We start from the raw sequence: 25,952 nt of genomic DNA, 5'->3' as shown, positions 1-25,952 counted from the left end.
TCGCCTCCCCCGTGTTTTCCAAATGACTACCAAAATGAGACAGATTGCAATTAACATTTGAAACTCCAAAAAAGTGGATGATGAAGAAATTCTGAGAAAAATAAGGAGAAAAGATAAAGAAGAATTTCACGAGTCAATTGTCACCCATTCAAGTAGCACCCTCCATTCTCAAATGAAGAAGATTCGATTAAAATAGCCGGCTTTTCTTTTTTTTTGTCGCTATCAATTACGGCTTAATGACGAGGGGGCAAGAGTGATGTCGGTTGGTAAGCCAGAAATTCTTGGAATGGTCAGAGGAAGTTAATGCAACTGTTTTCATGGAAATCGATAATGTAGTTTAGAAAATTTGAATTCAAAAAAGAAGTTAAAAATTGGGCGTACCATGAAACTGTGAAGTTCAGACCTACTGTAAAATAATTTGCAAAACAGAAAATTAGAAAGGGTTCAATGCCCTCTATCTTATTCAACCCTACCGTCTGCATTCTGGCGATGTTTGCAATATTTCAGTTTCTTTTTTCTTCAAATTTTTCGGCAAAAAAACAAGATTCAAAACAAGATGTTCAGACATTAAAATTACTTCAAAAATTCAAGATTTATGTTAATTATGTCTTCAAATATAGAAGTGACAGTTGTTGGTCAAAATTTAGTTGGAGTAGGTGAGCTATCATTTCTACTTGGATGTTAAAAAAAATCAAACTTTAAATATTTAAAAAATGCAGGCATACTGAAATATTTTTTGCAAAACAAAATAATAAAAACTGAAGTAAAAACATCATTTAAAAATTGACGAAAAGTGGTTTAAACTTTCAAAAAGTCCACACTCAAAACAGATCGTGTAAATTTGGCAGAAAGGTGACAAATTGAATGGCAAATGCAGAAGCAGCAGCTGATTGCATCAAATCGTTTTCATTCATTCGTATCGTCGTAGCCTCTTGTAAATCCCTCCTTCTTTTTCCATTTTTTGTTGTTAAAAGGAAGCGAAAGACTAGTTTGTGGTCACACTGAAGAGATGTTTCTGAAACAAATTTTATCGAGTTTGTAACATCTGAAGCTGGGGAAGGGTAGATTTGTTTTTTTGGAAAACACTGGAGTTGATCACGAACTGGCAAGCGGGTATACCTGAAATTTGCTGTTTTTTCTGTTAATCCTAGAAAATATCAGAAGCTAAAAATAACTTATTTTTCCCACACACTGTCAAAGAGATTTATAAATTTTTAATAGATCCTCACAATTGCCCAAAATATCATAATGTGATAAACACAAACTTTTACAATTTGCAACTTTTTATTTTAATAAAAAACGTTCTTTTTAAGAAAATTAACACAATAAGTTAGTCACACTAACACAAACTACAACAAAAATTTAAATAAATATAATAAACAATTTTAGGACCCGCCGAGTTGTGAAAGGCACTCATAGATAGACACCAATTGTATTTTAAAAAAAACTATAAGACGAAAAGTCAACCCGTAAAAGATGTGATTATTGTAATGAACGTAAGTAATCTTTGCATGCAGATGGCATTGGTTGCATTGCTTCACAGACATTCTGTGTTAGATCATAAAGAGCATCCGAGTTACGTGAACCATTAATAACAATCCAGGGAATGAAGTCAATTGCTGGAGTTAGTGATGCAGTTTTCTGTCCGGAAAGAGCAAGAAGGCGGCGACCTCGAGTTCCTGATGCACATTCACGCATTCTAAAATTCAATATTCTTTGAAAAATAAAGTTGAACTGAAAAATGAGCATTACTCTTTCATTAACTATTATATTCAGTGATAATATATGAAAATATATTTCGTATGATTTTAAAAAGTATTCGTTGGTCTAACTATGCATTTACGGCACAAAATACATACCTTTCATATTCAGATGGATAATTCTCAGTAACACATTTCATTGCCTCATCTAATGAATATTTTCCCTGCATACACAAAACACCTGGCAAATATCTATGTGGAAACCCAAATCGATCAATGACACAATTCATTAATTGATTAATCTGACATTCTGTCGGACCATGCTGACATTGACATCTGCAATATTTTATGATCAGATTTAAAATCAATTAACAAAAAAAACTCACTCGAAATCGTTTCCTTTCTCTGTACACCTCGCTTTTCCAAATGGAATTACATTCAATTCGATTCGATTTAGCCTTCCTAGAATATCCCACGCTTTTTTAAGTTGTTGACGGAAAAATCTTAAAATAAATCAAATATTAAATTAATTTAATTACTAACTGCTCACCTAGATGTATCCGGACACTGTGCTTCCATATAAACGTCCAATTTAACTATATTCTCTACAGGCTCTTTTATCGTGGGTCCTGCTTTTGGCTCATATTCAATAAACTGAAATTATTTTGTAAATTATTTGTTGCAATAAATCTCAAAACTTACATCTCCATTTCTGCCAATTCCGTGTTTTGATGTGTCTGGACTGTTCAGTGATCGATAAAGGAGAAAAATTGATAAAATAAAAATAGTTCCATAAATATATTTTCGAATTTTATTCCTTGTGGAGGGGCGGATATGAGCTAAAAAACTTCTGAACTTAATTTCATAGGAAATTTTCATAAACTTTTAAAAAAATTAAAGTTCAGTGAAAAATATTGAACTTTTTATCAGGGTTTGAAATTTTAAAAATGAAACTGTTTGAATTTTCACAAAATAATTCAGGATTTAAAAAGTAAAAAAAAAACATTAAAAAACATAAAGTTAGAAGAAAACAAATGTTTAATAATAAAACAATAATTCAGAAAGGAGCTTTCAGTTATTTTTCTCCAAAAATATTTTTTTAACACATTTGATTTTCAAATAGATAAAAAAAATATTTTTTCTACTATCCAGTGAGCTAAATAAAATGCAAGACATCAATTTTCAAAAAAAAAATCTTTAAAAACTCACGTAAAAGTGGTTCCTGTGCATCTCGAGTCAACTTCTTCATGTTCAAAAATCGATGACAGGCGTAAAGTCCAAGAATGAGGAGGATAATTGTGACTGACCAATTGATATATGAAGAATTTCCTGAAATTAGAAATGCTGTCAAAATGTGCAAGGAAGAAAACGTCAAAATTGGGCGGCAAATGAGTGGAGAGGGGTGACTCGTGCGCAAATATTTGGACATTTATATGTGTTTGTGCCAAAAAAAATAGAATACAATTTGATTATAGGAAGTTGTTAACTGATTTAAAAATTGTAACTTATAAGTTTATAAAAATATAAACAAAGTTAAAATTATGAGTACCTAGGTAAGAATATAGACGTTAAAATTGAAAACATGGAAAAGAAATCCATCAAATTCTGAGACCAATAGATCACAATCATCCAATTTCTCTTCAAACTGTTTCATCTTTACAATAGGACAGCTTCTACGTAGTAATTTTCGTGGCAAAAGGTATAGACGAAGACAGGTGACTAGAGAACTTGAAGGTAGAGATTGTTACGTGTTATAGAGGCGCAGAGACGACAAGTGACATGTAGAAGAGATGGATAGAGAGACGCAGTGATAGAGAGACTTTTTGTGCGTAAGTAAGAAAAGAGTAAAGAAGAGGAGCTTCAAGAGTAGGGACTCTCTCTGGTCAAGAGGAAATTGATGAATGAAGTAGAAGAAAGAACGATTTATTAATGAACGATGTGAGTCGGAAAGACAATAGAACGGGCCTTTGTCTCAAATTTCAAAGAAAAAAGAGCTGAAGTCTTCGTTGGGATTTTTCGGTTTAAGTTTCTGTGAGAAACTGTCGGCGTTGATTTTTAATGATTTTTATAACTAGTAAGGTCTCAAAATTTGCTTCCCATATCTCAGATATCTGAGAGTTGTTTAGAGAGCATGCCTGATTCAGGATTGCTCAGAAAATTTTTTTTTTGATCTAGACACAATTTCTAAATTACGAGTTTTTTACGAAGAAGAGCAAGCGTGAAATTGGAAAAACTCGGAAAATGAACGCACCGACAGTAATCATTTTGAATGTGAAAAACAACGTAGCTTTTTGAAATGTTTCCTAATTGAAAAGAAATTGCAAAAATAAAATGTTATATAGTCATTTGAGAATGAAATCTATAATTTGACAATTTTTAGATTTTCCGTGTGAATTTTCAGAGCAGACAACGTATTTATATATTCCTGAACATCTAATGGAAGATTCAATATATTCCCGCATTTCCAAATGAAAACAACTCTCATATTACACTTGGAACGTCCACAGAAATGCGTTTAGTTTATTCACAAGTGAGGAGAAAGATGGAAAAAAAATTATCAGTTTTCTCTTTAACTCTGACTCATCAAATGTTCAAAACGTCCGTACTGTATGAAGCTTATACAAAATTAAAAAAATTACATTTCATAAAAAGGGACAGTTAGACTTAATATCAAAAACACAAGAAACCGAACAGAGGTGACAAGTTCACTTCATGATAAAACTTTTCATAAAAACCTATAGAAATAAAACTCCGGTGTCAGTTAAAAGAAAACAATTTTCAAAAAAAAATAAATCCTCAAAGCCAACTTTATAAGAGGAAGAATAGTTTGCAAGAAGCAGACACGCATCCGCGTCGCCGAAGTATTTCTATAAAAATGAAATGGAAAGTGACTGGACGAGAGACAACAATCAGATCTCGTCGTTTTCATCCTTTTTCTCTTATTCTCAACCATCATCTGTCACTAATAGCATCTCCCTCTTTGTCTTACTTTCTGGATAAACAAAAAAGTCTGCTTCAATCTCTCCAAAAAGTTTATTTACATTCAAATACTCATATGCAATTTGTAACGAAGAGAAGATATTTACAATCCATAGTCAAAGTTTGGTGCTCCAATAATCCAGCTTTTGAAGAACTCAACTGCTGTTTCAGTTGGTTGGCTGGTAGCAATAACTTCTGGAATTGAATCCAATCTTTTATACCATTTAGATAGTTTCGGATAGTTTGGTCCTGGGAACGATTCTACTTTTAATGGGAAATCCTTGATGATATGGGAAGTCCAGAAAGCACGTTGAATGTTCGGATATATGAGATAATCGACAAATCCTGGTTTTGATGTTCCTGAAGATTTAAATATTAAATTAATTTTAATTAAACTGATTAGTTTCAATATTAAAATATTTCGTGCCTGAATAAAAATCTCCAGTCAAGAGTTCCTCTGCTGTATCATATGCTTTTGCAAGTTCAACTAGTTTTTCCTTGAGAAGATCAGAAATTTTGGCCGCTTGAACAACACCGTAGAATGCAGAAGAAAGTTGTCCACTGATTCTATCCAACAATAACTTTTGCTGAACTTTCTCGTAATGGTCAGTTGGAATAATACGAGGTTCTGGATAGATATCATCCAAATATTCTGGAATCACAGCTGACTCAATCACAATTTTCTTTCCCTCGTCGTGCTCTAGTGCTGGAACTTGTCCTTTGTAATGTTTCGTGAAAAACCAATCTGGTTTTTGATCCAAATGGATGTTGATTACTTCGGTCGGGATCTTTTTGAGAGACGCAAAGATTAGAGCACGTTGAGCCCATGGGCAATATCGCATATTGTAGATACGAATGGTTCCTGAAGCTGGTGGAGCTGGAGCTGGATCACCTGAAAGAATCTTGGTAATTCAGTTGTCAGACAAAAACAATCTCAATAACGTACCATTTTTGACAACTTTAGTGTTTAATCCTGATAGGACTGACATGCTTCTTCGTTCCGCAATTGTTCTGCAATGTAAATTTTTAAAATTAATTTTCGAGCTTGAAAGATGCACGTAGAAAGATATAAAAGTCAAACGAGTTATCACATGAGGAATGCTGCATTATTAATTTGGTATAAATAGTCAGTGTTGTGCTGGGGGAAGGAAGTAAACACAGGCGGAAGCCTACATGATGACAAATTGCACTTGTTTTCTTGGTGTAACGGATTGATCATAAAACATTTTACAGGAAGGCCTTGAATATTACCAAAGTGGATTGTATACAAAAATTTAAGTTGATAGACGTAGAAACGAAGATTACTTATTTTTGTATAGGAAATCCTAGCTTCTACTTATTAAGAATGGAAACGATCCATGACATCCTAGAGCATTTATTTTCATTTTTCTTGGTGTGCAAAAACAAACGATGACATAGCGAAAGAACTCCCTCTGAGCCCCCTCTAGAATGACTTTGAACTATGCTACAAACCACATGTTGTAAAAAAATCAGTCACAAAATTGTGTTATTTCCTCCAAAAACACACACACACGAGAACGGTGAATTTGCATGATGACTTTTGAATCGAAGTTTGTTATCATTGCGATCTAAGAATTAATTGTGAATGGCGATCACAAATTTCCTCTACGTTTTTATTTCGCTATTCTCAATATGGCTTAAATTCAGTCTGAAAAATAAATTGTGTTTATTGGACGCATAACTTGATAATATAGCATATTGTTCTATACTGAAAAGTATAATTAAAGCACAGGAATTATGGACTGTGATATAGTGCCAATAAAATTATTGATGGTAGAATATATATCGTTTGAGAACATTTTGTGATCACCTCTGAAAACTATTTTGGAATTCAGTTGTTTTTTCCTTCGATGATTTTCGTTGTAACTTTTGTTTTTAGAATCGTCCACTTTTCTAATTTTTCTAATTCAACAAAATCATTATTATATCGAGAAATGTTTTATTAAATTCCACATATTCACATCCACAACACAAAGTTTAAAAATATAATAACAAATGTTTACAATCCATAGTCATAGTTTGGAGATCCACCGAGGTAATCCTTGAAGAATCCAACCCCATTCTCTGTTGGCTGACTGGCAGCGGCAACTTCTGGAATCGATTCCAGAGCCTTGTACCATTTGGATAGTCTTGGATAGTTTGGTCCTGGGAACGATTCAGCTTCCAATGGGAAATCTGGAACTATGTGTGCTGCCCAGTAAGCGCGTTGAATGTTCGGGTAGAGAAGATAGTCAACAAATCCAGGTTTTGAGGTTCCTGAAATTAATTCAAATAATTTTAAAATACACAAGACTAAAACTACAACTTAGTTTCTGTTCTTTATAAGTTTCGCATTCTCAATCTTAATTCTTAAAAAATACCTGAATAGAAATCTCCAGTCAATAACTGCTCAGCATTATCATACGCCTTCTTGATATCCGCAAATTTTTCTTCGCGGAGATCTGGATTTTTGACAGCTTGAACGACTCCGTAGAATGCAGGTGACACTTGTCCACTGATTCTATCCAACAATAACTTTTGCTGAACCTTCTCGTAAGGATCAGTTGGAAGAATACGAGTCTCTGGATAGATATCATCCAAATATTCTGGAATCACAGCTGATTCAATAACATGCTTCTTTCCTTCGTCGTGCTCCAATGTCGGAACTTGTCCTTTGTAATGTTTTGAGAAGTACCAGTCGGGTTTTTCTTGCAAGTGAACATTGATAACATCGCTCGGTATATTTTTAACAGATGCATAGATTAGAGCACGTTGAGCCCACGGGCAGAATCGCATGTTGTAGATACGAATGGTTCCAGCAGCCGGAGGAGCTGGCGCTGGGTCACCTGAAAAAATAATATTAAATTTCCGCAAAACTAAGATAGGATTTTCTAATAAATAATATTAAACTTGAACTTTAATCATATCCAACTATTTTTTGATAAAGTGGAACACTTCTTTACAATTTGAGCAAATTAAATACCATATTTTCCCTGAAAAAGAATTGCAACCCTATCAGAGTTGCACTTGAAGTTATTGATTGAGAAAAATAGTATTGCATATGCAATATGGACATACAATTATTATATTACTCTGTGATTAATTTTTTATCTTTTTTTGGGAATTCTTGAACTAAAATTGGAAATGAAGCCTTACCATTTTTGACGATTTTACTGTTTACTCCAGCAAGCACTGTCATGTTTCTTTGAGAAATGAATCGGCGAATAAGTCTGAAAATTTAATTTATATTTTGATGGAATAGTAAAAGACAAGAGTTCTAAATCAAATTTAAATGAAATAAAATCTTCAATACTTCAGATTTTTAAAGAAGGCAAAAATTAAGTCTAGTCTTCAGAAAGTGATGCTCAAAGTGAAGAATAGTTTGGTATAAATAGTCTTTTTATGGAGGAGAGTGAAATAGAGAAGAACGAGAAGACAGAAATGATGACAAACATCTCTGTTTAATAGTCTGCGTATCGTCTCTTTTCAAGGATTGCCTGCGTTTTTCTTCGCGGCATGTCATTGGTTATTGACCTTCCCAAGGACTTTTTGATCCTTAAATTACCTCGAATTTATAGTTTGCATACTGAATGAATGAAAATTGAGTGGAGATTCTGAAAATGAGATTGCACAGTTTTTCAGAAGTAAAGTACGCTAAAGAATTTGGAAAAAATTGAGAAGTTCACGGTGGAAAACTATATTTTAGAATCAGAGGATAATGGGGCACCAGAAAAGATGAGGATGATGAAACTAGAAGTTTGAGTATTATGGATCAAAATTGCTGAATGTTCAGAGTTTAATGATGAGAATAAGACAACACAGAAATCACGGGGTTCCTCTCTCCCCCTTCAAAACGAATTTGAACTTTGTAGCATAGCTGTGCTACAAACCACATATTGGCACAAAATACAGACACACACAAACGTTGCTCTTCCTGTGAAGTAAAGTAGAAACACAGTTTGCCAATAGATTTTTCTTAAAAATTATGTTCTTTTAAAGATGAGATGATAATGAAATAGACTTTCTGCCAAGATCATTGCGATCAAAATGTTTCTAGAAAATGATGTCTGGCGATTTCCCAATTTCATCAGATTTTAGTCATCTAAATTGTTGCAGAAATCATGTCTGAAGTAGAAGGCCTGTAGGCACAGAAATACCTGCCTCGTGTCGACAAGCGCACCTACTGCCAACAACTATACCACTCAACTAAAAAGTAACAAAAAATTGCAGAAAACTATAAACGTTTGGCCAACTTTGGCAAGAAGCTAGTGCCAAATGCTGACAATGAGTGGTCGGTAGGTAGTCCGGTGCCTTTACTTTAATTCCAATTACGGAGTTATGTAGACCAATTCTAAGACTTTGAACTATCTTACAATATTGTATTGCAATATAGAGATTAATATCTTTCAAGAAAAATGCACCAGGTCGGTATTGTTCGAAAAGAAAATTGGAGTTTGTGACAGTCACGATAAAAATAACTGTTAAAAATGATAACTTGTGCTTACTAAATTTCATCAGAATATTCGTCACATAGTGTGGGTTACACATCAGACTGGATAATGGGAGTAGGCCTTCAAATGCTGATAATATGAAGCATGAAATTCTGAAATGGAAGTGGACGGTAACTGCATTTCGAAAACTTCGGAATTTTTCTATGGTTCTGAACACATTTACATCAATTCTAAGCAAAAGTACATGAAATTGAGTAAGCACAAGTAATCATTCGTGATAATTGTTCTGATTGGAAAGGTCACAGAAGCTAGAACAAGTTATTGAAGTTTCAATTAAACATGTGTTTTTCTTTTTCTTTTCCAGTCTAATCAAGTAAGAACATAAATTCAAACTTTAAATGAATGCGAGATAAGTTTGCCGAGCTTCTTGAAAACAACTGGAAAAATTCAAACATCTGAAAGAGAATTTTAAATGAAAACAAGAGAACACTATCGAATAGATTTTCGTTCATCTCTTCCACTCTTTCTATTTTTTTCGGAAATAAACGGCGAGTTGACTGAAAAACTTGTGAGTTGGAGAGATAATCGAAGGGTGTCACCAGAGAGTTGGAGAAGATTTTTCGCAAAATCAAGTTCCTTGGAACTTTAGCTAGAACCTTTTTTTGTTCAAACATTTTTGATACTTTCAAAATTTGTTTTTTATTTTTAGAATCATCAGACTTGGGAATTGTTCAAACTGTCTAGACAATTTCAAGTCAGAAGAATGCCACTTTTCAAGTGCATAGTTTACCATTTATCATTTATGTAATTATGGATTTTTTAGAGAATTTATTTTTCATTTTACAAAACGTTTTCAGAAAAATAAGAAATTTTATTTTCAAAAAATAGTGTTCTAGCAGTACATCTACCAGAAAATGTTATCAGATTATTGCGAAGTATGTCTAGTTCTCAAACCAACTTTCGAGAGACTCTTCAGAATGTTTTCAGCGTAGAAAAAATACTTTGTCTATAAATGTAAAATGTGTACTGGATTTCCCCCCATTTTCACATTGCAAATAGTGATTCAAGTTTTTTTTTCTGTTGGATTTTTAATTAATGTTCATTTTTTTTGGAAAATTGAAAGCTTATGAAAAATGTTTAATTTTATTACAACGATGATAAAATAAGATCCATAAATGAAAATTTGATTTAGCTGCAAACCGAGTTAAGCCTTCACTGTAGGAAATTTTTTGTATGAAATTAATATCTTCAAATGTTGGATAAGTTTGTCTTTTTGGTGCAAGTTTTCTAATCTAATCAAATTTTGCAAAAGTTCATGGTGAATTTATAACTCTGTCGGAAATCACACCGAGTTTCAGAACTATGAGAAAGTTCTGCAGATAGGAGGAAAAATTGTCCCGGTATTAAGTCATAACTTTTTCCTATTTAAAAAATTGAATACACTTCGAAAATTTGAGAAAAAGTCAAAATGCACATCCATAACTTTGCAAAAAAAAAGGCATCACTGCTTCTTACCCTCTTCTGTAATAAAACGTCACTGAGCAACGTAAATTTTCGTTGAAAAATGAAAACTCATTTTTTATATTCAAAAACGTCTTTTGAAAATTCATTCTGTTTTACAATTGATGAGCTTTTCATGAAAAAATTAAAATTTTAAGCAAAAGGAAATCGTCATGAATCAAACCGTGAAATGTTAGTGTTATGCAGGTTTTCAAAAGCCCAATGCATAAATATTTATTAGAAATGCTTATTTGTTGTTGACTGACAATTTTCAATTTCCCCCGACTTCATTTTTTGGTCTACATGCTAAAAATGTTGCGCTCATTTTTTTGAAAACGTAAAATTTTTCATTGTAATTCAGTGTCATGGGAATCGAAAAGGGTATTAGAACTTCTGATTATTTAATTTAATTTTTTAAGTTTTCGGAATATTGACGGAATATTTGAATGGACATATATTTTTTTAAATCTAAAGTCTAAAAGCTTTTTTACTTCAAAACATTTTTGAGCTTCTAATATTCAAATTGGGTAAATGAATTATATTGCAGTATGCAGTTGCTTAAAATTCCAATTTTCCCGTGTATGACATGCTTACCTGCCTTGTGCCTACAGGTGTGCCTATTACCAATAATTGTAAACATGGTAAAATACAGATTGAAAGGTAGGCAGACAGGTTTGATTGTATGTATGATTAAAGACAAACTTTAGTATCTTATTATGTTAGCCAGTTAGTTTTTTCCTCTATTTATCGAGTTTTTGTTTTATATCTCCAAAAAAATTTTGCGGAATTTATTTTAAAAAGAATCCCTGACGTTCGACTTTACCTGGATTTTAACTCAAGGTTTTTTGTACTACGAAATTTTATTAATTGCGTTTACATAGTTTATTGTTTTACTTGTTTTCTTTGAACTATCAAAGTTCTTCCAAAATCTTCCATCTCGCTTGTCTCATTTTCATTTTTTTCGTGTTTGTTTTTTTTTCCTTCCCACCCATATTTATCTAATACACGTGCCCCTAAAGAAATTTAAAACCGGCAGAAAAAAGTTCACGACAATAGCTCATCTAATGAGATTTTCCTGACGAAACGGCAGAAGCCACTGGAGAGCCAAAACAGAAAAATGCACGAATGAAGTTAGAAAGAAGAATTGATGAAAAAAGTTCAAGAAGTACCCATTCTTTTCATCCTTCAATTTTCCCCTTTTTCTGATCCAAACGGCAGCCTGATTGATAGAGCTCAACATTGCCAGACAGAACGACGTCTTTTTTGCCATTTCCGAAAGGAAGCAAAATTGGATAGAAAAAACAGAAAATATGGAAAGTAATTGGTTAAGAATGCACATTTTACATTTTTAGGTCTCTCTTGAAGTTTTATGTTCTAAATTGGTTAGGTTTTATTGATACTTTAGAAACTTTACTCTTCCGTTTAATAAGTATTAAAAAAGGAAAAAAAAGTTCAAAGATATGCAGAATGTCTAATGAACGCTCTGTAGAATGTTCATGTACCCTAACTCCATTTTTAGAGACGGTTTCCGGAGTTGGAGGCGCGGACACACCGGGGAATCGGTATAATTTAAATCTACCGGTTGGAAGTAGTGAGCCAAGAGTGTTTCATTGATTCCGTTTCTAGGAACAAAAACTGAACACCCATGAGACTTGACTACCTTGTGACTTTTTCTTCTTTAATCATAGTCACAAGTTTTTAAATTTTAGAATAATAACAAATCTTGTCTATTCGATGAGTATGCTTCTAGATTTGACAACTTTCTGTTTTCTGATTTAATATGAAATTTATTAATTTTAGGAGCTAGTCTCAAATTACAATGGCATCAAGCTTACCAATCAATCTATCAACTTGACAATGTCATTTCTTCACTATATCTGAGTTTGAAGAATCCTAGAATTCAATCCCTTATTCGGAACTTTCAATTGAAAATAAATAAAAAATTGTACTAATTTTATTTTTATAACAGTTGCTAGTGAATATTCTGATAAGAAAGCATATTGTCCAGATTTGTTTTAAATCTAAATTAAATGAATATGCACACTACAGTAGTTTCATTTCCTTAAATTTCAAGAGTTCCACTGAATTCTGAAACAGCGAAGCCCACCCAAACAATCTCATTACGAAGAGCAAAGGAATTAGTTTCTTCTTTTAGTTTTTACTGCATCAGTTTTTTTTTCTCGTTTTCTCTAGAAGATTAACGAACACATTTTCGTCTCTCAAAGTCACTTTAGAATCTGTGTGACGACTTCTTCCTCCCTTTCAACGTTTTTTTCTGTTCACATTCCTCTTAATCAGGAAAGAAGGATACGCCCATTTTCGCAGCCATACTTTTGTTGATTTTTCGATTCGAACTCTTTTGTGAAAAAAGAGTTCCTGAATGTCTTTTTCAGGGTACCACTATTCCATAAAACAATGGATCGAGATCCTTGGAATCTTTGAATTTTCTAGTTTTGAGTCATTGTGAAAAATATATAATTAAATTTCGGTCAGATGATTGTTTTCTGTTATTATTCCACCAATTATTAACCAGTAATTATAGGAAATTTAACGCAGAAAAAATATGGAAATGCCTCCGGGCTTCTACTTAAGTTTTTTTCTATAAAAATTGCAAATCTTCGGAGAACTCTAGAAAATTTCCTTGCACTATATTTGTTTTTTAGCAGATACAAAATTTTTTGAGACAATATTTAGCTTAGTTATGTAAACAAATCTTGGTGATATGTAGAAAAGTTTCGGAAATACTTATTGGAAATAAGCCAGCCCAACATTACCTGCACGCCTGAAAAAGATACGAGTGGTAACTGTAGGCAAAGGTCCCGTTTCATTACTGTAAAATTTTTACGAATACTATAAAATTTTTCAATTTTAAGGGGATTTTCAAAAGCTCAAACCTTATGTTCAATGCACCGTAAAATTATTATGTTTGCTAGCAAAATTGTAATGTTTCGAAAATAAGAATAGATTTCATTTAATTGCAATTCAAGTTGAAGTTTGATTTTTGATTTCGAATATTCTCAGTTTCAGTATTCCGCTAAAAATAGGAAACAAAAACTGTACAATAAATTTCTGAAGACTTATAAATGAAAAACGTGTTTTTTTTTAACAATCTGGCTCATAGACATAACTGTTTATTTATTAGAACTTATACTCTATGTCAGTTTACATAAACATCATTATCACTGGAATCCATCAAAGTTTATTTTTCTGTAAACAGGTATCGCGTGCTTTAGTTCTCTATTTCATAATTTTTCTTCAGCTTCTTGGCCAACGTTTTCCTTAAAAATCAGAACTACATTGAGAAAATAGAAGTTAAGGTAAATTCTTAGCCTTATTTTTTGTGTGCACCAAAACTGAAACGCGTTAAATTTTTAAGTCAAATTTTTCCATCCAATTTATCTCTTTTATCCTTCATAAAAGTTCACGATAGAAAGAGATAAAAGTCTGAAACTCTATTTAATTCCTTTTTCAACGAGCCCCAATATTCATCACTTTTCTTCTCAATACCCGTTCGTTGATGAATGGATTGTTATCAATTATTCATATTTGTTGCATGCCATTTTCTTTCATTTTTTACCCATTTTCTTCTCGTTCAAGATATTACGAACTTCTGGTGCTCATGCTCTTAACAGTGAATTGGAATCGCCTCTAACTTATTTTCAATTTTCGAGGAAATTGATGCATCAGTCTTTCAATTTTTTTGGAAAAAATTTTTTGTCAGAATTTCAAAATTGTTTATATTTTCTTGATTAAATGATCCGGTTTTGTACAGTGTTGGCAAAAAAATGGAACTTTGAAAATTCTAAATTTTCAAATGAGCGTAACTCAAAAACTGCTGTTTTGCAAATTTTTTTTTAATCGTGAAAATATCGCCCATACTTTTTTCTATATGAAAAAAATTGTACCAACTCTCCTCTGGAAAAATTAGACGCGGCTGTCTTCTTGAATGATAACTGTGGGCATAGGTATAATATTAAAAAATATAATTATTTTGTGATACATTTACATTCAAATTAGCAAACAAAAAAGATACATTTTTCTGATGTTCAAACGTTTTCCACGCTTCGATAAAGGAACAATGTTCAAATTCTTAAAATGATATAATTTTCCTCTACTTCTTTACAATCAATCTCTATTTATCCCACGAGAAATCAACCCAGACATGTTCGTCTAGATCAACTCTTACTCATCACAGATTTACAATTTTTCATATTTGAATTTGCAGCTGGCTGCATCAGTAGAATATGATACCACCTCCTCCGAATACATCGTCACTTACGTGTACACCTGAAGAAGAATCAGAAAATTATAAAGCAGTGGAGAATATGTTTGCTACACTTTATTTCTTTTTACCGTTCAGTGCTTTTGCTGCTTTATTAGGTTGGTTTGTAGCGAAAAGTTTCCAATATTTATTTCATTATTTAAAAAATAAATTTATGGTTGTTCTGAATTTCAAAAAAAATGGCCTAACTCATCTTAAGTTTTCAAAAATTGTCTGTTGTTCTTTTTTGCACAATTTGGTCGTTTTTCCGCGTTTCTTATAGGAACACCTTCTGTAGATTGGAACACAAATTTCGGCAATTTTCTATGATTTTTTTAAACTTACAAAACAGTTTAAATTTTTTGAGCAATTTTAAGAACTCCAATTATGAACGTTTTGAAGCATATTGCAAAAAATGTACGACCGAGCCTGTTCAACATGTAATATTCTTATTCTCAAAATATTTCAGCAAACGTAATATACTTAATAGTTGTAACTGTTGGAATTCGAAAAGGAAAATTACCTTTAAAACGATATGCACTTACTATAAACCGAACGTGTGCCGACATCTTCACAATTCTCGTTGGCACCTATTTTTATATGAAACAAAAAATGGATCGATGCGATTCTCACATCTGCCTTCCAGTGGAAACTGATATGTCACGATATGTACTTCAAGTTGTTTTTGTTTTAAACTATTGGTGTGTAAGTCTATCATATTCTGGAATTGCTGTACTTACTAACTATGCAGTAAGAGCTCCTTTGCAGTACAAGGTAAATGCATCTATGAGCAATTACTAGTTTTAATTAAAAGTGAATTCAGGTCAACTTGACATCAATGAAAGTTGCCAAATATATACTCATGGGATGGATTGCACTTTTGTTTTGTTTTTTACTATGTATTTTATTAGTTCATCAAGGTGAATTAGATTATAACAGCAATTCGGTTATTCATTTGTTTCTTGATGATTTCGATTCTGATGAGGTTGGTTATTCATTTTGAAAATAAATAAATTCTTAAAAATAATTAAAAATTTTCAAATACAAAACTTGCATATTTTGCATTCTTCAGGTGCTTCCAATTTAAAAAATTTTAAAAAAATACAATTTTCAGTTCATCGGAGAATGGCTTGTTGACCTCTGCAATCACATAAAATCTCATCCGGGTTCGCGGAGCCTGATTGTCACAATTCTTCCACCAATTGTCTTTTATTGCATCTCTGTTGTCAGTTATGTATTCATTATTCATCTTCTTTTCTCAAGACGAAAAGTATCCTCATATCATCGACATTGGGGTTCCATGCTTCGCCTCGGTATTCATTTGATTTTATTTGCTGGAACATGTGCATTGACTGGAACTGCCTATCTTGGATCATTTTCTATTGGAGACATTTGTGAGAATTATAAAACGGTTAGTTTGGAAAGTTTCAATTATTCTGACTATAAATTCAATGGAGAAGATTGTAGATTTTTAATATTTTCAGTTTTGAAAACAAAGCAAAAGTTGTTAGAAAAGAGCAAGAACTATTTGAGGGTAAATATAAAATGCGACGTTGCCTCTCTCTTTTTCTTTGAGAACGTAGTCTGAGAAAAAAATTTTTAAAAAAAACCACTCAGATGTGCAGGGTTTCATGAAATAAATTTAGATCAGAATTATTGGCGACCGTCAAAGTTTTCTTTTATAAAACCAAATTTTACAAGCGCCCATCTCAAGACCAGTGTTCGACTTGAAACATTCCAGAGGAAACACTCTCTTTTGATATTTTTTAACTACATTTTCCAATTCAGAATGAACCAATGTGTCTTGACCCAGTTGTACTGTATATGTGGAATACAGCAGCTGCCCTTATCGGATGGATATGTCGAATGGTTATTGATGCAACAGTTGATACGGTAGACATTGCGTGTTTCTTCGTGTTTCACACAAAGGTATTCATCGATATGTGTTCATCGGTTTGTAATTTCAGTTTAATGACGACGTGCTTCGGCGAACGTTTTTCAACAGTATTCGACATCGCTTGCTAACTGGTCCCACTAACACGGCTAACGATGTACGAATTATTACTTTATTTGCTAGTTAGTCACTTGGAATTGAATTATTTTCGGATAAGTCTTTATGAGTTTCTCATTAACTTCAATTAAAAAGAACCAATAGCTCCAAGTGATAACTATCAAATAAACTTCACCTTGCTTGACTTTTCCGCGTAAATATTTCGCTTTTTTCAGACTAAACTAATTTTGAATCAAATAGAGGTATGTTAACATAACAATTAATATATTCATCCCACTTATGCACATCACTCTTACCCTAGCGCTCCACCGAACACGTTTGCTTGTTGCGCATGTCTATAACATTATGAATGCTTATTTTTAATTTGTAGTAAACTTCTGAGCTAATTTAGTTCGGAAATTGATTGGAATTTCAGCTATTAAATTATAGATATCATGCAACAAGACATCGACGGGACCATCTAGAAAAACTGAGAGTGTGCAAATGGAATCATTAATGAAGATTAAGCCATCAAGGAGTAGGAGACTGAAAATAAATGCTCAGAAAAGTGCAACAATTATAGAAGAAAATATAGCCTAAATAATATTAAATCTCTTTCTTTTTGTTGTTTTTTTAAACTTTCAAATGAACTTTTTTTGTTTTACTGGGTTGATATCAACTGATAAAATAAATAATTTACTTTTACAGTAGTTTCAATTTAGCGACATAAGGCACTTTGTACGAGCTCTATTGGAACCTCAAAACGAGAAAACGCCAGAAACGTTTAGAAAATTTGTTTTATGTGATATCTAGATCTATAGAATAACGAAGATTGAAAGAAGTGTTTATAATATAATTTTTATTATTCGATTATTACCTAAATTAGAAATATATATGTACCCGTTGACATTAGAGGAAACATAAATTGAAACTATTTTTCTACATTAAAACCGACATGACTATGAGATGCAGGGCTGGGACTCTTCACATTTTCAGAGATTCCACTTATTAATCGATCCAATTTCTCATTCATCTCCTTTTTCAGCGTTTCGATCAATTCCACAGCTGGTAGGTTTTCTTGGGAAGCCCTGGAAAATTGACAATTTTCAGTAAAAAAGGAATATTCAGATCTACCTCAAAACTCCCCTTGGAGGTTTTACAATTGAAGTATCCAGAGCTGTTCCGTTGATTGGGAAGCTCATTGATGTATCCGTTTTTCGAAGAGCACTGTGTGGTGGTTGAGCAAATACCGGTAACAGTTTAGGCTGAAAGTATCGGCAATATTTTTTTGAAGCGGAATGGTGAATTTTTTGTACAACCGTAAAATACACCAACCCTTTTGTCTACTTACCGTAAATGAAGATGTATAAGTATCTGATAAAGGTCTATCGGGAAGTTTTGAATCAGCCTCACTTGCACGTCTTTTTGTGCTTTTCTTAACTGGAGCTTCTTCACTTATAATTCCAGGTAGAGTTGAGTTGACAGGGGGAATGTAGAGTACTGATGACTTCCGAGATCTTTAATTGTTAAATTTTTATAAATCATTTCTAAAATACTGCAAATAAGGAGTTTCAACTACACTACACTATTTTTAAAACTGAAAAAAGCGTAGAAGTTTTGAAAGAAAGTACTTTAGGAAAAACCTCGTCTCATCAGCCTCCTCGTCTGTTGAACTTGTTTCATCACTTTTATCATCTTCTTCTGATTCTTCTGCAACTGATGGTCGTGTCTTTGGAAGACGCATACTTCCACCGTAAGGTCGACGTGATGTTGTACTCATTGTACGCATAATATCTCGTTTCACTGCATCAATATGTGATGAGCTGCGAACGATTTCACGACGACGATCATCTCGGAGTTCGTATCTTTAACGTATTAATTAAATTATGATAATTTTTTGAGCAGGAAAAAGCTGGATATTTAATCTGATAATCTAAAAATACAGAATCGTTTTTACCTAAAAACCAAAACTTTTCTGTATTTCTAGATTTTCAGACTAGCGGGCCCTGCGGGCCCGCCGGTTGTAGGGGGTGTAAGGCGAGTCCCCTTGCCGGGCGTAGGCTCTCGGCTTCGCCTCGAACCTGTTAGAGGGTTCGTGAAAATTTCAGTAGGTGGGAGTCTTATTGATTTTTGAGTTCGGTTTGACCAAAAACAGATGCACCCGATGAATCAGTTAAAGCTGAGTTTTGATTGATTGAAGTTTGAGGAGGCTTTATATTAGGGGAGACGTACCCATATTTTGTATGAAATCGAGTATTTCTATTCGAATCCCGATTACTCACAAAAAAACAAAAAAATTTATCACTTGGTAGAATTGAACCAACTACCAAAATTTCTGCAGTCATTCGCACTAACCACTCGACCATGCAGGAGACACCTCAAACTGGGATGTAGGGAAGAAAATTTTCTGGAGGAAGTCGTCTTTCGATTCCGCTTTCTTCAATTATTACTATTTGGGGAAGACGTTCGAAAACCGTTTATTACTGATATGTCAGCGGGAAAACGAATTTTTGAAAATTTTATTACAGGATTGTACTCATTATTGATTTCCCAAAAAGGAGACGTACAGTTGAGGGCTATACCTCGTAAACCGGTCGATTTGTAGAAAAAAACAAGTTTTGGCCTGAAAATTAATAAAAATAATATCTCTTGGCAGAGTATTTCTAATGCGACGAAACTTCATCTTCCATTAAATAAAATCAAAAACTATGAATCAAAAATACATTCCGCAAAACTTTAGTGGAAAAAATGTTCAGGAGACCCAGGAAACCACTCCCCCCAATACTAAATTTTTGAATTATTGTTTTCTTGAAAAACTTTCCCACTGAACTTTTTACACATTTTATATGTCTCGATGCGTCTTGATGAGACCTACACGTCAATTTTTGGAAAACTAAGAAAACTTGAAAACTGACCGAGTTATGATTGAAAAAGTAGATTCGCGAAAATGGGAAAGTGTGCAAAATGTGGCACTTATTCGTCTTGCTCGGCCGACTCATAAAACTTTTCTTAATTCTGAGTTGAAAATCGTGTTCAGCGTACTTTTTTACGTGGGGTAGAAAAAAAAGTATCGAAAAAGATGAAGTAGAACTTGAGATAAAGACGAAAAACTACTTTTTCGGAAAAAAATTTTTTTTTGGCAAAATGTCATTTTTTGGCCTTTTGTTTTATCACAACTTTTTTCCTTTTGCACTTATAAACTCAAACTTTTTTTCAAAAAATCAGTCTCTCTGAGTAGTATCTTGCACATAAATTTGAAACAAAACCGAGCAAAACCCGAATTTTAATTCAATTAAAACATGCTTTTTTGGGGGTAAAAAGAGCAACAAAAAATTTTTTCAAACTGGGGAAAGCCGCCCTGGGCTCAATTTTGCTCCGAACTTAGTGCCGTTTTCTGCTCCACCGTGGGGCAAAATATTTCTAGTAGGATTTCAAATATTAGAGCATGAAGTCACACGGTTCAGGAGTTGTGAATGAAAACGTAGTGTGACATTTTTTCGCAAGCCAAAAAAAACGCGAAAAAACGCGAAAAAGGGGCGGAGTCTGTACACTCGGCATTTATTAGAGGCTGCTTGGCAGATTTTCAACTGCTATTTGGATGAAACGAAGATATTGTAGGATCTTGAAATTTTTCATATAAAAATTTTAAAATGGCTCACCTCAAACTACTAATGTCTTGTTTGATTTCATGTAGATCATCTTCATTAACTCCGTCCATTTTCATATCTTTCTTTGTTTGATGTATAAATCTTGCCACAAGTCTTGTAATTATATCAGCATATGTCAATGGTTTCAAAGAATCATCGTCGTGACCACCAGATTTTTCCATTTCATTTCTTTTTCGAGAATAGCCAGGACGCTGGAATAAGGGAAAAATAAGTAAAGATGAATGCTTTATATTTTCTTGGTAGTTCTGGTAAACGTCTTTGAAGATTATTGACCGTATTTCCTCGGTTTCACAGCTTCTATTAATTTTGCATCGAATTTGTTGTGGAGGCAGTTTTCATTTTCAAAATTCGAAAATCTTACCCTGATAGTTGCCCGATTCCTGTTTTTCTGATAAGTGTACTTTCCTAGAAGCCATCTGACAGTGTTGAATAGACAATTCATCACATATATTAATGACTTCGGAGTGACTATAATATTAAATGGAGGTGGAAGACTTGATCCTTCATCGAAGTGAGCCATCCAAAGCTTCGTTCGATGAAACTTCCATTCAAGATCCGCATGATCATTGATAATTTGAAACGAATGAGACATCATAGCAATGAGCATGTTAAGTAAGACAATTATTGAAGTACAATGATACATAATAAACATTCCTTGTCCAACCCATTGAGTTATTTTGTGATTTTCCACAACATCGGTATCTTCTGGTTTTGTAATCGAAAATAGAGACCAGAGAAGTGTCAAATAGGAATCGGCAATCGAGGAGAATACATTGGAACTGTGTTTGCATGTGGCACCAGGTAGGCATACATCTGTATTTGGATCATAGTACCAGTAGAGTTGAGCAAGGCCAATTGAGAAAGAACTTATTATTAGGACGAAGATGAAGCAGAACTTTGCAACGTCCACCAACATACATCCAAGGGATATCTGAAAATTGTCTTTTAATTGAAAGTGAGGCTCATTTTTGTTTTAACACAAAATAACTTGGCTTGAAAGGTGGAAAAATTTGTGCAAGACTGTGTTTAGGCTGAGTCCAAGTTTTATTTCAGTTTGCTCCAACTGGCCAAATTTGACCTTTTTAACTTTGCTGGCTGGGGGCTCGGTCTAAACCGAGTATTGCCCAACACTATCCCTTCTGCACAAAGTCAATTATTTATTGCTATATGCAAAATTTATTTACCTGCAGTGGCCCCAAATACGGATTTGTCTGGAACAAGTAAATAATTCGAGCAAACGAAAAAACATTTCCAACAGCGAACAACGCCTCCGCTACCAACATTGGTTCTTCAGATGTCCAATATGTGCGGACTGTGTACCGATATGGATCCTCACGATATGTAAAGATATAATACGCGCTTAGTCTGAAAATCAATTTTATATTTTGTATAGTTCTGATATATTATACCTTATTGAAATGGTGCATAAATAAAGGCAAATCATCAGGAAATCAAGCCAATTCCACCATTGTCTCATATATCGTTTAAAACCTTCTTCCCATAATTGCTTAATTTCTGACCATAACATTCCAATTACCCATGTGAATACGAGTGATTCAACCCATGTTGCTGGTGGACCACGGTCAGATGCTCTTGTCATTCCACCCTGGAAATATGATTTCCTATATAGAATTTTTTTGAGTTAATAATTTCAACTTCAGAAATGTTCCAAATTTCTTAAAACTAACCCTTTCTCCTTTTTCGTATCGATAATCTTCAAAAGTGGCCCACGTTAAAAGTCCTAAAAACGTTGCAAACGACACCGAGTAGTAAAAGAATTTCATGAATGGAGACCGTACTAACCGACCCAATCGGCTTTTTGGCATCTGAAATTATCTTTGTCAAAATTGAAAATTTTTCAAATACTCACTAGAATATACATGAGACAGAATATTGGCCAGAGAAAAAGTAGAAAAGCGTAGAGGAAAAAATTAGCCCAGGTACCACTCCGCTGCCGATATGGAATACCTTCATACCAGATAGAGGTGAGCAACTGTTGACAATGAGGATGAGAGACAAACTGAAAATTGATAAGTTTGATTAAGTTTAATAATATGTGTTCAGGGAATTTAGTTGAGCTGAAATAATAAATTATTTGTTGCACAATTTCAAAAAAAATAACTCACAGCTTTTTGTTCATATTTGATAGCCAGTTTTAACCTTGAAAGCGATAGTTTACTTGCCCAAACATCAATATTATCATCATTCACATTTCCATCCTTATTTAAAATTGCGATAACTTCTTCAGAACTTCGACATTGACTTAATAAATCACATGAATATTGTTTACATTGCTCCGAAAGTTGCAAATATGTCTCTTTGAATTCATGCTCCTCAAATGCCAATCGTTGTAGATCCCATGAAAGTTTGAAAGCGGATAGAATTGGATCGGGACTTGTAAGAGACATCCATGCAGGGCTTGCAAGAGCTCGAAATGTGTTGATTCGTTTTAGAGAGTACTGTAATGAGTCGTTCAAACGCTCACGATCGCATGTTTCGCAAATGCAGGAATGTCTGAAATGTTAGGATTGGTATTTCGACCCCAAATTTGTTTGTATTTTAAAAAATACCTGTGCGGTTTTTCAATACTTGCATCTTTTCGAATTAACATTTGCAAAATCTCAAATTGGTTGAGTTGTGCTGCCAATATAACCGGAGAAATATCACTTGAATATTCGGCACTAGCAGCTTCGGAAGGATCAAGAGCTTGACTCCAACCGTCTCCAAGCATTTCTCGAGTAATATTCGGATGATTTACAAGAACTTCGACAAGACGATATACACCTGGAATAATTATAAAAAATATTTTTTAAAAATGCTGTGGTTTACGGACCTTCTCGGATTGCACATAGCAGTGCATTGCCAATTCTGATATCTGGTTGTTGGAGCAAAAGTTCAACAACTTCCATATTTTCGTTGTCAACTGCAATTTCCAAAGCTGTTCTTCCCATTGAATCGAGGCAATTCACGTTGAGACGGCGGTCTCCGTCCTTCAATAATTTTAATTTCAAAAAAACAATGATTTGAAATAACTCACGTAATCCAAGCATTCTTGTAATGTGGGCTTGTTTCCAAGTTCTGCAGCTTCGAGGAACCTAAACAGATTATTAGACAATATGTAGTAACCATGTAATAATTGGGCGTGTTTTAAACTTTTTACACGACTTTTTCTCGAAAATAACCCATTATTATTGTTTATTATATATAAATATATTGAGGTCGTTTCGAGCAGCTTAAAGGTAAGCCCCTACGAGTAGCAGATTGTCTTTAGTTCAATTAATATATCTAACAAAACTACTTATGGTGCAATACCAATAGCTAAACTATGGTAAGTTTTAATATAAATGCTGAAAAAGCTCAAGATGAAAACACGTACGGAGAAATGTTTTTACTGGAAAAGTGCCCAACACTTTATAAAACAACAAACCTTCTTTCTTCTGGACTAATCATATCATTTGTCCGAATGTGAACAGCAGCCGGTGGTGGGATATTCGCCAAAGCGTAGTTCCTCCTTGGCCTTGGCGATGGAGCACATCGAGAGAATCGGCGTCCTGCTGCCGACAGCATCCTTCAATTTTAAACAAAATTATTCCATTTCCTGCTTTAAGGTGCCCCTAGAGTTTTTTTTTGTGTGTTTGTACTTTGGCAAAGTGAAGTAAAATCTACTTTGATAGAGTGGAAAGCAGGGAAAAAAGCTCCTCCTAATAAAATTGAATCGTTTGTGCTTTTCCGCCAAACTTTCTTGTTAAACGTTTGATGGCTAGTTGTTGGGGCAAATTGGAAAGAAACAACCGATAAAATCGTTTTGTTGTGGTCCCTCTATTACACCCCGCGCTTACGTAGTTCAGTCTAGAGCCCCCGCAAATGCTTAACATAGCCCCCTGATTCTTAAGTTATAGAGCACTCGAAAAACTTATTAACTCAAGTGGAGGGTCTCGTCTATATTTCCTTCTAAAAAGTTATGCGCACCGGACGCCATCCTCCATTCCAATCATTCCCTTCGTTGTTGTCGGCACGAATTGATAGAAGCTTCTTCTAGTCCTAGTGAGAAGAATAGAAGAAGCTGAACATTTTTAAAGCTTATACAAATTTACAAGTTTATCTGAGAGACAAAAATTGAAATTAAACAAAAACCTCTTCGTCAATTTTTTTTCGAAAAAAATGTTTAAAGTCGGTCAAAGGATAGAGGAAAGAAATTTTTATAGTTGTGTCAAAATCCCGTGAGGACAAATTTCTAACAGATGATGATGATTGTGAAGTGATGAGACATGGGAAATTAAATGGAAAATGAAAACACATGTGGAAACTTCGACGAAGAAACGAGAGGACGACTGAGTTGAGAAATAATAATTTTAGGATTATTCAAAATAGAGAAGGACAGTAATAGGTAGTTTGAAAACTGCAAGTATAATACTAATAAAAAATTGTATATGAAAGGTTTTTCAGAACAAAAAACCTTTATTTAGAAACTAAAACTACAGCCAAAAAAGGTCGATCGCACCGCGCTTCTCTTTTGTATTTTTTAAATACCAACTCAATTTAATCCCTTAACTTAGGTGGGGCATTGTATATTACTTTTTATATATGAACTTTGTAGGCCTTAAGCAAGTCTCGAAACCACTAAAAAATTTAAAAACTTCAATATTTCATCATGATGGGCTTTTATGAGGGTATTTCAATAAAAAACCTCACCGATGATACTCCAAAAAATGTCAGATAGATTTTTTCTATAAACCACAGACGGATCAGCTGTTGCCTCCAATTACCTACCCTTCTTTTGTCATTGCGAATATCGAATATCAAATTGCTCAGGCAGTAGACACATGTATAATACAAATAGGTTTTCAGCTTCTCGGAAAGACAAACAAATGAAAGAACGTCTACAAATCTCTGAGAAAATATTTGGAAGATTTCCCAACGGACCTGACATTTCTGAAAGTTCAAAAACATGGGACACGTGGTGGGGTCTTTGAGCTATGGATGACCAGGAGGGAAAATGTATTTTTTGTGAACATTTGTTTGTCTGGATAGTAAGAGGAGTTTGGTCATTGAAACAACTGTTGTCAATTGAGATGTTTTCTTTTTTAAAAAGTGTCTGTGATTTGACAACAAGGTGTTTACAATAAATCAGAGATCCTTTTCTCAAGCTATTTTTCACCTTTTTTCTACAAAATAGAGGGATGAATGGGATGAATTTTGATCAAACAGTTGTCAATAATAATTACTTTGCTTTTAAGCTTGAAAATGCATTTCCAGTGTAACTAATGAAAATGCTCCTACTTGAACTTCGAAAAAAATAATAAATCAACTATCCGTTTTTTTTTCATTTAAACAGCACGAGAAAAAAATTAACAATTTCCAGAGTTTGCTTCTAATTGTAAATGCAAAAATAGGTGGTAGACA

General features: G+C 33.6%; 5 protein-coding genes and 3 non-coding genes across 12 annotated transcripts; 2 read left to right on the top strand and 6 right to left on the bottom strand.

Moving 5' to 3' along the window:
* Nucleotides 1–1,265: 1,265 nt before the first annotated feature.
* C02D5.2 (GILT-like protein C02D5.2) lies at nucleotides 1,266–3,129 on the bottom strand (the record flags this gene model as incomplete). Of its 3 annotated transcripts, none has more annotated exons than NM_001047374.4 (6): nucleotides 1,266–1,699; nucleotides 1,860–2,036; nucleotides 2,087–2,203; nucleotides 2,251–2,354; nucleotides 2,403–2,539; nucleotides 2,910–3,129. In NM_001047374.4, the coding sequence occupies 6 exons, from the start codon at nucleotides 3,127–3,129 to the stop codon at nucleotides 1,483–1,485; spliced, it is 972 nt and encodes a 323-aa protein (NP_001040839.1). The 3 variants fall into 3 exon arrangements, 2 of the variants coding, with proteins under 2 accessions (NP_001040839.1, NP_001040840.1); NM_001047375.3 differs by having other exon boundaries at nucleotides 1,483–1,699; nucleotides 2,910–2,949; NR_131446.1 differs by lacking the exon at nucleotides 2,910–3,129 and having other exon boundaries at nucleotides 1,483–1,699; nucleotides 2,403–2,540.
* A 1,590-nt stretch (nucleotides 3,130–4,719) lies between these two features.
* On the bottom strand, nucleotides 4,720–5,692 carry gsto-2 (putative glutathione transferase omega-2). Its single transcript, NM_181976.5, has 3 exons — nucleotides 5,626–5,692; nucleotides 5,107–5,571; nucleotides 4,720–5,039 (listed from the first exon to the last, which is right to left on the bottom strand). The coding sequence occupies exons 1-3, from the start codon at nucleotides 5,666–5,668 to the stop codon at nucleotides 4,783–4,785; spliced, it is 765 nt and encodes a 254-aa protein (NP_871705.3). The 5' UTR covers nucleotides 5,669–5,692; the 3' UTR covers nucleotides 4,720–4,782.
* A 941-nt stretch (nucleotides 5,693–6,633) lies between these two features.
* Nucleotides 6,634–7,909, bottom strand: C02D5.4 (Glutathione S-transferase omega). The gene is made up of 3 exons (NM_001268033.5): nucleotides 7,836–7,909; nucleotides 7,061–7,525; nucleotides 6,634–6,956 (listed from the first exon to the last, which is right to left on the bottom strand). The coding sequence occupies exons 1-3, from the start codon at nucleotides 7,876–7,878 to the stop codon at nucleotides 6,700–6,702; spliced, it is 765 nt and encodes a 254-aa protein (NP_001254962.1). The 5' UTR covers nucleotides 7,879–7,909; the 3' UTR covers nucleotides 6,634–6,699.
* Nucleotides 7,910–12,816: 4,907 nt separating this feature from the next.
* On the bottom strand, nucleotides 12,817–12,973 carry ZC21.14. The gene has a single exon (NR_052545.1). It is a non-coding gene; the product is annotated as an Unclassified non-coding RNA ZC21.14 (non-coding RNA).
* ZC21.16 lies at nucleotides 12,817–12,973 on the top strand. Its single transcript, NR_052546.1, has one exon. It is a non-coding gene; the product is annotated as an Unclassified non-coding RNA ZC21.16 (non-coding RNA).
* Nucleotides 12,974–14,848: 1,875 nt separating this feature from the next.
* Nucleotides 14,849–17,582, top strand: ZC21.6 (uncharacterized protein). 2 transcript variants are annotated; one of them, NM_001379836.1, is made up of 8 exons: nucleotides 14,849–15,010; nucleotides 15,361–15,665; nucleotides 15,715–15,876; nucleotides 16,006–16,302; nucleotides 16,680–16,784; nucleotides 16,859–16,942; nucleotides 17,118–17,144; nucleotides 17,332–17,582. In NM_001379836.1, exons 1-8 carry the CDS (start codon nucleotides 14,875–14,877, stop codon nucleotides 17,479–17,481), a joined length of 1,266 nt encoding a protein of 421 aa, NP_001367404.1. In that variant the 5' UTR covers nucleotides 14,849–14,874; the 3' UTR covers nucleotides 17,482–17,582. The 2 variants fall into 2 exon arrangements, with proteins under 2 accessions (NP_001367404.1, NP_001367403.1); NM_001379838.1 differs by lacking the exons at nucleotides 16,859–16,942; nucleotides 17,118–17,144 and having other exon boundaries at nucleotides 14,856–15,010; nucleotides 16,680–16,820; nucleotides 17,332–17,545.
* Nucleotides 15,733–15,882, bottom strand: ZC21.17. The gene has a single exon (NR_052544.1). It is a non-coding gene; the product is annotated as an Unclassified non-coding RNA ZC21.17 (non-coding RNA).
* Nucleotides 17,583–17,715: 133 nt separating the features above from the next.
* Nucleotides 17,716–25,333, bottom strand: trp-1 (the record flags this gene model as incomplete). 2 transcript variants are annotated; one of them, NM_001047424.3, is made up of 16 exons in its annotated part: nucleotides 17,716–17,969; nucleotides 18,016–18,146; nucleotides 18,233–18,398; nucleotides 18,525–18,746; nucleotides 20,541–20,740; nucleotides 20,911–21,480; nucleotides 21,734–21,914; nucleotides 21,959–22,155; nucleotides 22,238–22,375; nucleotides 22,420–22,569; nucleotides 22,676–23,063; nucleotides 23,120–23,333; nucleotides 23,383–23,539; nucleotides 23,587–23,644; nucleotides 23,977–24,117; nucleotides 25,320–25,333. In NM_001047424.3, 16 exons carry the CDS (start codon nucleotides 25,331–25,333, stop codon nucleotides 17,813–17,815), a joined length of 3,084 nt encoding a protein of 1,027 aa, NP_001040889.1. The 2 variants fall into 2 exon arrangements, with proteins under 2 accessions (NP_001040889.1, NP_001367402.1); NM_001379835.1 differs by lacking the exon at nucleotides 25,320–25,333 and adding an exon at nucleotides 24,519–24,544 and having other exon boundaries at nucleotides 17,813–17,969.
* Nucleotides 25,334–25,952: the final 619 nt, after the last annotated feature.

This window comes from Caenorhabditis elegans, chromosome III (assembly GCF_000002985.6).
Source record: "Caenorhabditis elegans chromosome III".
In the NCBI taxonomy this organism is placed as follows: Eukaryota; Metazoa; Nematoda; class Chromadorea; order Rhabditida; family Rhabditidae; genus Caenorhabditis; species Caenorhabditis elegans.
The sequence above is the reverse complement of the archived record's forward strand: the minus strand, read 5'-3'. Positions and strand labels throughout refer to the sequence as shown.